Source organism: Sinohyriopsis cumingii, chromosome 12 (assembly GCF_028554795.1).
Source record: "Sinohyriopsis cumingii isolate HCF-2022 chromosome 12, ASM2855479v2, whole genome shotgun sequence".
Lineage (NCBI taxonomy): Eukaryota > Metazoa > Mollusca > Bivalvia > Unionida > Unionidae > Sinohyriopsis > Sinohyriopsis cumingii.
In genome coordinates, this window is record NC_142972.1 from 42,615,003 (window position 1) to 42,630,532 (window position 15,530).

The 15,530-nt window shown below is 40.7% G+C and overlaps 1 protein-coding gene across 1 annotated transcript in view; it reads left to right on the forward strand.

Annotated features, from left to right (window-relative positions):
- Positions 1 to 750: 750 nt before the first annotated feature.
- LOC149786337 (snake venom 5'-nucleotidase-like) overlaps positions 751 to 15,530 on the forward strand; it is an 88,051-nt gene continuing 73,271 nt past the window's right edge. Inside the window, exon 1 of the mRNA XM_089976748.1 lies at positions 751 to 1,555. Within this exon, the coding sequence (XP_089832874.1) occupies positions 1,214 to 1,555 (342 nt within the window). The 5' untranslated portion in view covers positions 751 to 1,213. The remainder of the gene's footprint in view (positions 1,556 to 15,530) is intronic.

Consider the following 15,530-nt stretch of genomic DNA (forward strand, 5'->3'; position numbering starts at 1 on the left):
AAGCGGCGTGACTCGAAAGGGTGTGAATTGTATTTTTATCTTGAATTATGAATTTGAAATGCTGATATTAAATATGGTTACACAAACCATACGCATATTTGATTAAAAACATTTTCATTGTATGGTAACTACGCAGTTCATTAGCTGTATATGACAACGTCACTATCATGTCATTTGGTACATTTTTGCATAAATTCATGGGAGTGTCTAGCTTCACCTTTTGTGTTAATGTCATCATGTGGAAAGCAATGCATAGTGTTTCCTAGCTCTAGGCCTTATTAGAATATTCGTGTATTTTTCTCTTTTATTAAAAAAATTATATTTTATCATTTTATTGTTGCATTAATATTTATGGTGAGGGTTTACAGAGACTCTCATACTTTGCTATCATAATCCTTTCATTCGCTTACATTGTGTTCAAAGTTTTGACCTAATTCATGCCCATTCGGTTTCAACCTTTTTACAAGGGACTGGTCCCTAAGAGTGAGGGGCGCAGCGATCTATCAAGGAAGAAATCAGACGTGTATTCTGAACACGAGTGAATAAACCCTGCGTGTGTAGCGTCTTGTATTTTAACACAAATCGTATCATTAGCATAATGTGTGAATGAAGGTAATGATCATTCAGATGTGTCAATATTGTAATTGCGTTAGCCCGGGTTTGTAAGAGGTCTAGTGACGTAAAGAAAATTCGGAAAATTTACCTTTTTTGTTAGAAGGTTCTTGCATTTGACGATGCATTATAACTTATTAGTCGTATCGATGGCGAGTTGAAATGAAATGTGTCATTCTGTAATTCACCGCATGAAAGCAATCAGGATCGACTGTTGATTCGATGTGAAGTAAGTCTAAATAATTGGAAATTACTTTTAGTCCTTCCAACACTTAAGTTAACGGCAAATGCATTAATGATGTTTGCTTATTACTTGTCCGCATTCCGCATTCATGTGAACAAATTATGAACAGTGTCAAGTATCGTCTGTTGTGTTTACTTAACTTTACTTGATATCGTCTGGTTCCCTGATCAGTATGCTCACTGCATTCGCATCCTGCAATAGGTTGTCTTCGCATGGCGAAATGTGAACTCAGGAAGCACATCAAGTAGGGAACCAGACTATTCTTTAGAGTCATTAAAAAAGGAGCATTCTGTCTTATTCATGTGACAGCAAGCGGCAGTCACGCCGAGACAACCGTATTCGTATTTGTCATTAAGAATGGGCTGCCAGGTGAAATATTACCTAATTTTAATATTATTCGGATCCAGAATTAGATACGGATGTGGATTAGATATAACAATTCTACACACGAACGATGTTCATGCTCATTATGAGGAAATGGATAAATATTACGGAGATTGTGACAGCTCGGAGACTGCGGCACGGGAATGTACTGGAGGCGTGACGCGTTACGTTACCGCTGTGAATCAAATCAGGACAAAACAGGATAACGTGCTGTTGCTTGACGCTGGGGACCGCTTCACGGGAACGCTGTGGTTCACGCAATATCAGGGTCTAGAGTCATCATACTTCATGCGTCAGCTGAAATACGACGCTATGGTAAGGAAATACCTCATTTCAAGTTTGATCCTCCGTTCTGTATAAACCCATATTTGGGTCCAGATAATTCAGCTGTGAAACATTCGCTTTGTATCTTTGAGGTCCCGTGCTCCATGTTTGCTTTTGACACGAGCAGGCGTAACAGGTTTGTCGATAAATTTCCATTTTTCGGTTTCTGCATCATCTTAGGGTTTGAGAATGTACGATATTATTAGTTATTCGAACTGAAGCAAGCGATGTAAATAAATTACAAACTCCTGCTATATAAATACTAAGTGTGGAGAAAGCTTCAATGTGTAGGTGAAAGTTCCGTAAGAACTATGTACCAGATAGTAATTAACTCTACTAATTTATATTTCCAACAGTGCAAGTGTGTTGACATCCTTACTCCTGTGCGTGTCTTCGCAAATGAACGACATTAACTTGCTTTCTCATTTTTATAAAGTACATGTACATCAGATCGTAAATCTAACATCAGTCGTCGAGAGGCCGAGAGTCAATGTCCCAGATAAGGGCTGAATAGTCTATTATAGTATTTCTGTGGTGATAGAAAACAGGTAATATATGGTTTTATGTTGCTGTGTTCAACTAAAAAATAAATGTTTTCGCAAGTTTTGGATAGTATTTGCTTTGCTTAAACCTGGATGCGTGCTATATACCACTGTAACATATTACAGCCAATATCCACTTCTCTAAATCTGATAATTCGTTTTATTTCACCCTTTCGGAAATGAACAACTCAATGAACTCAATCTGGCAAAGCTTTGTATTTGAATAATCTGCCCCTGTTAGTAATATATTGAAGACATAATTTTGTATATAACAACAGTCCCTTGTTAACGTCTCATAGAGATGAAAATATGGATGACAGTAGGGTTCTTTCTTCACTATGTAAATACAAAGTACGCTACTTTAATACAATCTGGTGTACCATTTCAGTCCTTTTTTTATAGCGGATTACTATTTTTTAAAATTCATTGTTTGTGTGATATGATGTTATTTTCAGGATAAAAGAATGTACGCATTTTATGGCATTGAAAATGTTATTCGACTGAGGGATGACTGAAAGTGTTTTAGATGATGTATTGTTGTTAAAATCCCATAACGGGTTGGTTCTGTTACAAAACGAGACCAGCATCGGATGAAACCACCGTTAGTATTTAAATGTATAAACTGGATTTGGTCCATGCGTCTGTACGTCTGTTTGTGTGTGCGTCCTCCATATGAAGGTTATAAGGTACTATGTCCTTATTCTTCTTGTGGCCAAACTTTCAATGCGGATACATTTTGAGGAGTAGGTGTGACATGCTAACTATTATCATTGTTGGTGTCGTGAGATGAACGTGTATTTTGTTCGAAGTTTAGTCCTTTTATTTAGTTATCTAGATTTGTTTGAAATTGCTGAACGTATTATTTCATGCAAGAGATCTGGACCGTCTTGGCAATTAGATTCTGACAGTGTAAACATTAACAATATGATTTAAATGTGACTGAGTGTTGAAGCGATCTAACTAAATGTATGCAATTGTATGAGACACATAAACAGCAGTATTGATAACATTTTTTTTCATGTGTAGTTTTGAATCGATATTTATTTAGCACCTCCACTTTCAAGGTAACAATCCTGCATGACGCAATAATTTCAATAGCAGGTCTAGTCTTATACAAATAAAGAAATAAATCTTTCTCATTATCATACAATTATCGGCTTCTGTGAGCACAGCCAGTTGTACATTCTATTTGTGGCGGGGTACATTTACTCGAACATGAATATAGTCAAATTTACCGGTAGCGGGATTAGTAAATTTCTCCAGTCAGGTGGCTTAAAAAAGAACATGGGCATAATGCGACGCGTACCGGACGCGACAAAAGGATGTGGATGGACAATGGAAGATGACCATTGGCAGCCTATCCGGATGACTCTTACTGAAGCGTCTGAAGCTTGCAGTAAGTGGATAGAATACGATTGCAGGTCTGAAGATTGTCGAAGCTGAAAGTGCCCAAAAGCAGGACTGACGTGCACTGAACTTTGCAGCTGCAACTGTCAGAAATATTCGGTTGTAATGGGTTGACTCAACCAAAATGCCATGACCACCGTGTTATCTTTAGGTCATCTTGGTAGAAATAATTTTATTATTATTATTGTTATTATTATTATTATTATTGTTGTTGTTGTTGTTGCTGTTGTTGTTATTATTATTATAGTGAGCCGCTGTGACTCAGTGGCAAATGTGTCCGACAGACTAACGAAAGGGCGCGGGTTTGAATCCTACCGTTGGACTAGCTTGCGTCACCTACCGATGTGTGTCTTTGAGAAAGACAATTGACCCGTCATTAAATATTCCATTCGTGTTACTTGGCTGTAAAGCACCAAACCAAAATTATCAATTATTGATTGAATGCCTAATACGAAACATAAGTTGTGAAATATAAAGTTGTAAATAAAGTCAGAAAGATTCATTTAGTCAGTTAGTTCTGAGTCTGAGCATCAGCTAGTTCACCTATGGAGTTCCGTTCAGTCAAAGTGGTCATTTCAGGAGAGTGATGACCATGAATGAAGTCTTCCTATGTATAAAATGTATATGAGAGACTTTTAGCAAGTTGCAAAATGTAGACACGGTGAAATGTTATAGAAGATTATATGGTGGTTAAGTAAGAATATGCACACGTGATACGGGGCCCCAGACTGTACTTGTTGTCTCGTGCATATATGATTTATTTGCCATACTAACCATTCAGTATTTATTAAAATGCGCTTTACATACTGTACAATACACTGTTAATCAGCTTATAGTACTTAATCTTGAGACACACATTTTGGCATGCTGTGGCCCTGTAAGTGTCACACGAATCACATGGCTTCCTTCTTATTATAAAGAAAGTTCTAACTCGTTTTTCTACCGGATGTCCGCAGCGTTATTATCCTTTGGATGGTCAGCAGATAGAAAGTTTTGGTTCTTGTGTGCATTTGCTCAAATATTCTTCAAATAATGGGTTTATGAATTTTGGTTGATTGAACCCGATTTGCTCAACCATTTTATGTCGATGTTCCGTTTTTCGTAGACTTTAAATTTTTCCTCGCGTTTGACGTTGACGTTACTGGTGGCGATTGTCCCTGGCTCAGGCCCTTATACCCAGTTTAAGGGAAGTTTACCTTGATTTCTGACAGTATATATAACCTTTAATAACTTACTAGATAAGAACTTGATTCATGTTCTTATTTTAGGACCCGGGAGCAAATGAAGAGGCAGCGGAGGACTGGTTTATATATTTCAATGTTGTCAAGACGTTGTAAATTTTTAAAACAATATCAGAATGACTTGGCTTATCGCAGTTAGGTAAAACTTCCATGACGTTTTGCAACTGGATTACTCTGAAATTTCCATGCCTTCTACACACGCAAATAAATTGTAAGTCGTTTTAAATGTTAACATATTTGAAGCATAGCTGAACTCTCTATTAAATATTTTGGTTTCTAAAACTGCATCCACCTTTCCTAAACAATAACAATACTTAATTTCGTAATGAATTCAGCGATTATTTAATAATCTTCAGTTAGTCAAAAGGTAAATTATATATATTTATATATGAATATGGCGCGAAGAAATGAGCAAAATTTCCAATTATTATTCTGAATAGTTTTCTTTGTCTGTACCAAACCGTACTTTTGCATTGTTCTACTCCTGTCAGTGTGTGTGTCTTAGTTGTCTGCTTGTTATTGTCCAGTGAGGACTAATTTGCTTTAGGTCGAAACAGTGGAAAACATTAATCTTTCTTTGAGCTATATTCCACAGGCCGAACTTTTCATATCCAACATTTTAATAAAGAGACTTGACATGATAGAAGAGCAAGAATTTAATGCCCGAAGATGCGTGATCATGTAGGCTTTTCGTAACAAAATCTTTTTTCTTAAATTGATGAAGGACAGTTTCAAGGGACGCAGCACAAACATAGTGAGTAGAATTTGAGTAATATGTTTTGCAAACAAATTTTGTCCTAGTGCCATCACAGGACGAGTTGAGAGAGCTTTAACTAATAATGTTCATAAATTGTACAAGTAATGAAAATAATATGCCATCACAAGTCAATTTATTTCAGTACAAAATTAATTAATATCTAAACAAATAAAATACCAGGTTTAATAGTGTCAACAAATAATGATACTTTTATCCTGCCGGGTCAACATTATTTCCTTGTGTATCTGCCAACACATATGCTTACAAATGACCAGTCGCATGACCGCATTCCAGAAGAAGTACACTAGTAGTTAAGTGGGCCACTTTACCGTCAATGGGAATTAGCATTACAAGACCCCTTGGGCAACTCTAGCGTCAAGGGAAATTTAACATGGAGAAAAATCGTGGGCAACTCTAGGGACAATGGGAATTTAACATAGAGTTTGGGTCTGTCTAGGGACAAGGGAAATTAACATGGGGAATAGAGTTTGGGCTTTTGGGATTTTTTTTTTTTTTTTAAAAAAGTTTTTTTAAATTTAAATTTAAATTTAAATTTAAAAAAGGGGTAGGCAATGGAAAGGCTATCTCTTTTCGAGAAATATGGCTGGCCCTGAAAAGTGCCTTTGGGTTTTCTTCTGCTTCTAGTTTCTTCTTTTTCTCCACCAAGTTCTTATTTTATCTCCAACACTCTTTCTCTTCTTTTCTTTCTTTTTTTTCTCCTGCTCTTCTTTCTTCTTCTCTTCCTCCTCTTCTTTCTTCCTCTTCTCATTTTCTTCTTCTTTTTCAATCTTTTCGTTCCATTTGCTTATTCTTATTCTTTCCTCTTCATTCTCCTTCTCCTCCTTTATCTCTTTCATGACACCACTAATCTTGTCCTTTACCTTTTTTAAGTTATTAATTTCCATCTTTACACGATAGGGACTATAGGAATAATGGTCTTCAACCAGTCTTATCAACATCTGCTCCATCATTCCTAAGTTGTCTAAAACGTCTTGTAATGTTTGTATTTTGTCCATTTGGTTAGAAGCCATCTTCTTTCTTATTCTTTGCAGAATGGTTTGAACGACGAATACTGTGGGTTCTTATACTTAAAGCGCGTACGTGAAGGAAAAACATCCCCCTAAAACGTAAAATTGATCTTACCTAGATCATGGCCAAACAACGCGCGGACGTGAAGGAAAACATCCCCTACTTTTTCATTTCATATAATAAAACCCAAACTATACTCTCCACATACGCTAAGAAACAATAAACAAATCCATAATCTACTATCCACACAATCGTACGTGAGCGGGTACAAACACAAACACACAAACACATACGCTAAGAAACAATAAACAAAATCCATAATCTACTATCCTCACAATCGTACGTGAGCGCTTACAAAACCCAAACTATACTCTCCACATACGCTAAGAAACAATAAACAAATCCATAATCTACTATCCACACAATCGTAGCGGCTACAAACACAAACACACAAACACATACGCTAAGAAACAATAAACAAAATCTATAATCTACTATCCTCACAATCGTACGTGAGCGCTTACAAAACCCAAACTATACTCTTCACATACGCTAAGAAACAATAAACAAATCCATAATCTACTATCCACACAATCGTACGTGAGCGGGTACAAACACAAACACACAAACACATACGCTAAGAAACAATAAACAAATCCATAATCTACTATCCACACAATCGTACGTGAGCGGTTACAAAACCCAAACTATACTCTCCACATACGCTAAGAAACAATAAACAAAATCCATAATCTACTATCCACACAATCGTACGTGAGCGGTTACAGAACCCTAACTATACTCTTCACCTACGCTAAGAAACAATAAAGAAACCCATAATCTACTATTCCCACAAACATACCTTAGCTCTTACAAGCACCAACACACAAACATATACCCTCACACTATCTTAGAAAAGAGTTAGTGTTTATATTCACACTACTCTACCTACACATTGGCAAATTGATGGTTATTTCTTTTCTAGAGTATTGGGTAGCCCTGAAAAGGGCTGTTTTTTTGGAACTTCATGGACACCTGGTTAATGGTGGCACCTTCCAGGCCTGGCGCCACATACACATCTTATCCCCCAGTTACTTTTTACTTTTTTGGGGGAGAGAGCAGAGGCAGGATATGTCGCTACAGAATCCCAATTTTCGCTCTCTGGGATTCTGAAATTTATTCTTCTTCTCTTCTTTTCCTTCTCCTCCTCCTCTTCTTTGTTTCTTCTCTCCTCCTCTTTGTATCTTCTTTCTTCTTCTTCTTCTTCTTCTTCTTCTTCTTTATATCTTCTCTCCTCCTCTTCTTTTTTTCTTCTTTCCTCCTCCTCTCTTATCCTTCCCCCCTCCACAATGGCTTCCGCGGCCAGTTCATTCAACAGGCGCCTGGCATATTCCAGATGCACATGAAGTTCCAACAGTTTAGACAGTCTCGTGTTCATTTTTGGTGTTGATCAATCAACAAGGGTAGCTAGACTGCCCAGCGAGTTTCAATTTATAGTGAAAGCGCGGACGTGAAGGAAAACATCCCTCTAAAAAACATAAAATTGATGTTACCTACATCATGACCAAAAACAACAACGCGCGGACCTAAAAGAAACACTCACTCACTCTTTTATGCTACCCATCACTATTTTAAATTTTTTTATAAATCACTTCATTAGACTATCCACATACGCAAAGCAATCCAATCTAACTCCAAATATACACCTCAAACACCAAAAAAACCCCATGATTTTAATCTACTATTCATACCAACTTACTTAAGCACTTACTAACACACAAACACATACCCTCACATTTTTTAAAAAAGAGTTAGTGTTTATTTTCACACTACTCTACCTACACAGATTGGCAAATCGATCGTTATTTCTTTTCTAGAGTATTGGGGTAGCCCTGAAAAGGGCTGTTATTTTGTTTCCTATGGCATTCTTTTTTTAGTTTCTAAGAATGCGATGTCCTCTGAGGATAGACTTTCTGGCGATAGGTCTGCTTCTTCGGAAAGAGAAGAAGAACTCTTTGGTGTCGATACGGCAATCGACAAAGCCTCTGTCAGGTTCAGGTTGCTGCTGCTGCTGCTCTTGTTGTTGTTGTTGTTGCTGCTGTCTCTGAAGTCTGTACTTCTCTGTCCATTCTTCTTTTTCCCTGTTCATTTCTTCTCTGAAGAGCTCTTCTATCAGGTCTTCAGTGATTTTTAACATTCTCACATTCTCTATTTCTTCTGGCTTCGGTATCAGACTGTGTCTGACCCTATGCAAATTCACGTAGGCTTCGTTGAGTTTAGCTAGTTTGGAGCACATCTTCTTAGGAGGATGAGTCGACAATGGATGGTTAGACTAGAAACAACCCGGTTCTTAAAGTCAAAGCGCGGACGTGAAGGAAAACATCCCCCACACGGTTTTTGAGTCGCAACGTTTAGTGAGTGTCATGAGAGGGATAGTAAGAAATGAAAGAGCATCAATCCAACATTCTTATAGCTAAACAAAAGACAAAGGCATTTTTTTTCAAAACACAACATTTTTATTCAAAAATCACTTAACACTAAACAACAACTCTAACATTTTTAACAATAATCCAACAATATAACATCAAACAATTTTTTTCAAAACACAACATTTTTTATTCAAAAATCACTTAACACTAAACAACAAGAACTCTAACATTTTTTAACAATAATCCAACACTAAAAGTTTCTCCACTAGGTAAAGAGGGATAACAGTCTTCCATGGTTTCTAGTAATCTAGGATGACTTCTCTCAAACTGTTGATTTCTATGGTATTATCGAATTCTGCATACAGGATGACGTTCACCGTTTCATCAGGGTCTCGGTCTTTAAACTGAATTTCCACACGAATCTGGCCGGATTTTATACGGTGGAAATGTCCCTCGTCGCTGCCTTGGTCTGGAGTGAAATCGAAAGCCCACAAAGCGTAGCCTCCTGCATAATCCTCGTACGTAATACCGTGACTGGTATTGGTTCCTATTTGTCCGGTGGCTTCGTACAGGGACAAGTACGATCTCAAGTAATTCTTCTTGGTAAAGTCAGGTTCGAAAGGTCGGGTACACAAGGTCTTGCCATCGCGACTGACTTCGATTTTGGACACGCCAAAGTGTTGAAAGTAGAAAGGATTTTTTTCGGCAGCTCCGTTGAAGGCTGTATTCTCGACGATACCAACGATCAAACGTTTGGGTAACTGTCCTTGTAACAGATGATCTTCGATCATGGATCGCTGTCCCTTGGGAATGGTGAAGGTTTTCACTTCCACGCGTCGTATGGGATACTTGGCGGTCGTTCTACTCAACGTCTGACTGATGTCGTTTCCCACTTTAGGTAACACTTCCACACGGCGTACGTAGAGTCTGGCTTCTAGGATTTTGGTTTTGTAACCGTCACTATCAGCCATCAAATGGAAAGCGGCACTGCCACGATTCAGTCTCAGGCGGACATCCACCCCGTTCAGCAAATACTTTTCTTGCAACCACATGTCCAAATGCAAACGATCCATCAGTTCTAAACTTGTGTCGGCTCCCGTGATTCTCTTTCTTCGTTCTACAAATCCATCATTGTTGTCTTTCTTTTCATCAGTTTCCAATATTTCAAACTTGGTAGGTTCGTCAGCTTCCCATACCACACAGGCATTGAGATGAGTGTTCTTGGCATCTATTCCGTACGTCAAGAGATTTTCCAGGTAGGCACGATAAGGGTAAGTATCCATGCTGCTACTGACCAGTTTGTTATTCAAGTACAAGTCCACTCCACTGAACAAGGAATGCATGAAATTGTTGACGGGAGCTACTGCTTCATCGTCTATAGCACCTCCAGTCTTATCTAGAATTTTGACTTTCAGGTACAAGTAACTGCTATTCAGATTGATGTAATCTTCGGGCTGTCCTTTGATTTCAAACTCGATGGGAGCGGAATCGGTCAGTGAGGAGACGGGGTGAAATTCCACCCACTGGGATTCTTGCATCGTCATCATCGTGGGGGGCATGGCAAACAGGTCCAGTTCCGTCTTGGAACAAGCGCAAGATTCTCGGTGCATCATTTTTTTGTCTCTTTTCTCAATAATCGAAAACGTCTAAGTCTCGAACGGTTCTTCTTTTCTTGGCCTTTCTCGCTGGAAGTCTGGTGAAAGGGTGTTTTCTTCGTCGTCTCTTTCTGCCTTGTCCTTGCTGAATGCCTGACTCGGTAGCGTGCAGGGCATTTATAGGTGTTTCTCGTTGGCCTAAAATGTCTTTGCCCGTTTGCAGCAAGACATTTTTGCCTGCCCTCATGAAGGCTTCTTTAGGGTTTTGTTTGTCGATGATGACATTTTGGAGAAATTCTTTGCCTTGCGTCAGTGCCGCATCTTTCAAGGCGTGCAATCCGCGTGTCACCATCGGTTTCAACACCGGGGCCACCGAACGAAAGGCCGATTTTAACATATCTCCTAAGCCGTGTCCTCGCTGTCGAGCAACCCCTCGGTACACTGGATACATGACTTACTTACGAGTCGTGAGAGAACCGTTTTCGAAAATGGAGTTTCACCGTGACTTTTCCTTTGTTGAATGGAATATTTTGTCCCAGATCTCCTTTTATAGCAATGTTGACCGTGTCCAAATACGACTTACTGACAGGCAAATAGTGAGGATGTACAAATTCGCGGTGGACATGGTAAGTGTTTCCACCTTCCTCGTCAGCGCCCGTGGCAGAATCTACTTTGAAAGGAATGACACTCAGTAACGGTACGGAGGTGTGTCCCACCACGTTATACTCCACCACATCGGAGTACACAAACATCAAATTCAGTCCTTGGTTCAGTTCTACCGGGGCACGAAATAACTTGCTAAAAGACTCGTTGTCGTAAACGATGGGTAATTCGTTTTTCTTGATCATGGTCTTTCTCATGTCCATGTCTCCGCCCAACATGTCAAACAATTCAGGACAAAATAAAATGGACATGATTTTACTCCGTTCAAATTTCATCAAGAAGCGACGAGCTGTTTTGTGGTACTCCATGGTGACACTTTTGTTGACATGCTCCAAAGCTTTCAGAAACACGACATTAAACCTGGAGGTTATGGTGCTGACCAAATGTTGACCACTAAAATAATAGCCTGGGGCAATGAACAAGTGATAGGTGGTGTACTTTTGATTTTGTGTACGGGTTTTCTTGTCATATTTGACATTGCTATCCATCCACTGTTGCATTTGCTCGTCATGAACTTCCACATCAAAAAAATTTTGATTGGGAAGGACATTGAGGACTTGGGTCGGGTGAATCATTTCTACTAAAGCCACTTCCCAATGGGCTTCGTGATCTAACTGGATGGCTTGAGGTAATTTGGCCGTGTAACAGCACAACGTGTTCTTGGGAAACACCTCCATGGAACTGTCACTGGGTAAGGTTAAGTAAAATTGGTTTTGGTGACTCATAATTCCAGAGTTCTGTGGCTGTCCGAGGGGATATTACTGGACGTCAGAGGCGTGTTTCCGTCTAAAATGGGGTTCTGGTTGTGGTTGAAGTGGTGACTGGCACTGGCACTGGACACAAGGTTCCCGGGGTTTCCGTTCGAGGTGAATTTCAGGGAGGGATTAGGAAGCAGGTAACCGATGCAACTGCTCAATAAAATGGTCCACAATTGTTTGTCTCCTTGTTGCAAACTCAAATTGGCGATGGCTGCCCCGATGACACAATACACCACGAAGATTTGGCAGAAAAAGACGATTTGCGTTTTAGGCACACGTTCTCCACACCACACGCACAAGGGTTGTTTTTGTAAATCTTGCACAGAAGAACTAGGGGAAGGAGGAGTGGTCGACGTAGCTGCGTCTGCTGTGTGAAAGGGCATGATGGTCACTTCTTTTTATAGTCGATGACTTGCGAAGCGTCGATCCAAGAATCAAAACTGGGTGGATATCCTTTCCAACGTACTTTGACTTCTTTGACACGTCGTTTGCCCACTTTACGGGTTCTGCGTTCGAGAATGCTTTCGATGTCGTACACGTCGTCTTCTTTTTTGGTGACACGTTGTAACTCGGGCAAATAAAACGTTCCTTTGAGCACTTCTCCGTTCATGTCTTCCAATTTATAGACGGCAGGATGACGGCCATGCACTCGTCCAGTGACGCGAAACAATTCGGTCGTCCAGTTAGGTAAGTAACCTTTGTCGAAAGTGCGTTTGGTTTTGCCAATGCGCACCCAATCTCCTACGGCCAACATTCCACTTTTCTCGGGGACAGCCCTCGTCGGGGACGTACCAAACAGACGCTGAAACACCAACACTTCGTTCTCGGGAGTCACGTCTTGCGGGGCACGTCCGATGCTTCGATGGTAAGATTGGTTGTACGCTTGCACCAGGTGCGGTAAGATGTCGATGTACTTCAGAGTGTGGTGATGCGTAAAATATTTCCACATGCGTTCTTTCAAAGTGCGTTGAAAACGTTCCACGATGCTGGCTTTGGTTTCGGGATTCTCGGTGGTAAAAAAATGAATGTCACGTTTCTTTAATTCTTTTTGGAAAGCTTGGTTCAGAAATTCGGTGCCTTTGTCCGTTTGCCATCGAAGAGAGTGACGACCGCTTTGTTTCAACACCCGTTGCAGGGCTCGCACTAACTCGCTGTTCGATTTGGAAGTCAAGGGCACGACCCAGGCAAATTTGGAAAAGACGTCGATGACACAAAACAAATATTTGTAGCCACGATTGTAGCTGGCCAAATGAGAGACATCGGCTAAATCGGCTTGCCATTGATGATCGATGCCTTCCACTCGGGTGCGACTTCTGGCAAACTTGCGTCGAATGGGTTTGTGTAAAGTGTAAGTAGCTTGTTCTTGTAACCATCGTTGTACTTGAGGCAAACGGAGACTTTTCAGTCGGGTTTTGGCAGCACGATACAATTTTTGAACTCCTGCGTAACCTGCAGGATGGGAGGGATCGTAGTAAATGCTGGCTAAGACTTTTTCCATTTTTTTGTGTTGGTTGGTGTGTTAATAAGACACCCACTCTTGGAGGATGCTACTCTTTTTCTCTTGGGGTATTTTCTTGGATTGCAATGCTTTGCGTGTGCGGCCAGCAATAGGCGTCGAAGAGGAGAAGGATGTCTGAGCGGGGGATATCGGTTCTTGTTTCACTTCTGTCTTCACTTCTGTCTTCACTTTCTTTTTCTCTTGTGAGGAAGAAGGGGTGGCCATCATCTTTTTAATCCATCCAATTCTGGAGGTAGGTGGTGTTGTTAACTTGCGTACTTTTTCTGGTGGAGTTTGAAACCCTTCCTCTTCTTCTCCTTTTTCTGTCTTGGTCACGGGTACTGGTGGTACTGGTACTGGTACTGGTGATGGTGCTGGACTTTTCATCAAGGTCTTAAAATCTTTCAGAGTGGGTAGAGCTGTTTCGTCTAAAGCTTTCTGGTGAAAGAGTTGCAGTCGTTGCAAGAGTTGACCGTACTTTTGCGATTTTTCTGTTTCGGACAAATATTGGCGATCCATCAAGGACTGCAATTCGTGTTGTAACTGGGACATCTCGCTCAAATGGGGATTGGGAGGTAAATGCGGGGTGCGTTGTTCTTGCCACCGATGGTATTCCATCCATCGTTTGTAAGGCACTAAAGCTAGTTTTCGTCCTTCCATGGGGTTGTCAGGGGTCGATTCTGAGATCTTGGGACTTCCGAAGGCCTTTTTATCTTGCTCCCACCAGTCCTCCCAACATGGTTCCCAAGACTCCTTTCAGTATGGGGCCTAACAAGAGAGGTAAAATACCTCCACGTTGCACTAACATCTTCATTTTTTTGACGAATGGGAATTTTCTTTCGAACCATTTGGCGAAGAACGTGACGATGTTTGCTTAAGCATTGTTTCTGGTGTTTGGACAAAGGGATCGTGCCTTTCAAAATGTTCAAACAACATTCGCACACGATATCGATGACCTCTTTGGAGGCCGTTTGAATGAGTTTTTTTCGTAGGGGTGGAGAAGGTTTGGACAGGACAGATAACACGTCCCCATGTTTGGCTAAACGTGGTGCCAGTCCTTTCCTTTTCTTTCCTTGGGGTTTTCTGGAGGGTGACACCTTTGAGTCTTCAGGAGCACCGAGAAAACACTGATACCCGACTTGGTCACAGGCCTTTTTTATACTGGAACGCGTCGCCACTGATTGTCTTTACGTCGTATCAGTTTGAGGACAGGCATGACACGTCGTGGAGGGATACGCAACGGACTAAATCGAGCCAGTTCTTGCTTGCACAAATCCAGTAAACTTTGTAACATGCCCGATCTTTCTTGAACTTTGATTTTGGGAGAAGGTACTTTGTGAGCAGTAGCCACTGCCACTAAATTGGAAGGTCCTGCCACTGGGGAAGTTCTTTTGGGGGTCATCAACGGAGAAGTTCTTGGTGTGATCAACGTCTCCAAGTACTCTTCAGTTCTGGGTGTCATTAACGGAGAAGTGGACAAACGTGAAGCTGCCGGAGACGCAGTCACCGCTGTGGCAGGTCGTGGTTTGCGAGTGTAAGGTTGCGTCCTGGCCGAAGTGCCTCTCTTGCGACTAGTTTTCTGTGGACTTTTCTTTTTCTGGGGGTTTCTTTCTTTTTCCGGGGTGGTGTCTGGTCAGAGGAGGGTCCTGCCTCTGGAGAAGTTCTCCTTGGGGACCTGGTCTTTTTCTTCTTGGGGCTTCGTTGGACTTTTGTCTTGGGTATACCTTTGGGGGCATTAGGATCCCATCTTAAGAGTGAGCGAATGATGGCCCCTCCTAGAGTACCGCTCCCTCCAGGTTTCAAAATGATTTGTTTTTTGGTTTGAGTGTCGATGCAGGGTTCGGCCAGTTGGACCAAAGCGACTTTGTTTCGATCGAAAAAGCGTTTGGTTTGATGAGGAATCTGAATGATTCCTTGGAGTAATTGACGTGCCGTCACCGTGAACCATCGTAAGACTTCTTTGAGACTAGCTTCTAAGACACGAACTTGTGTTTGTGGAACTTTTTCTCGACTGATGCCATACAAGGCACGAATCAATTTGACGGGA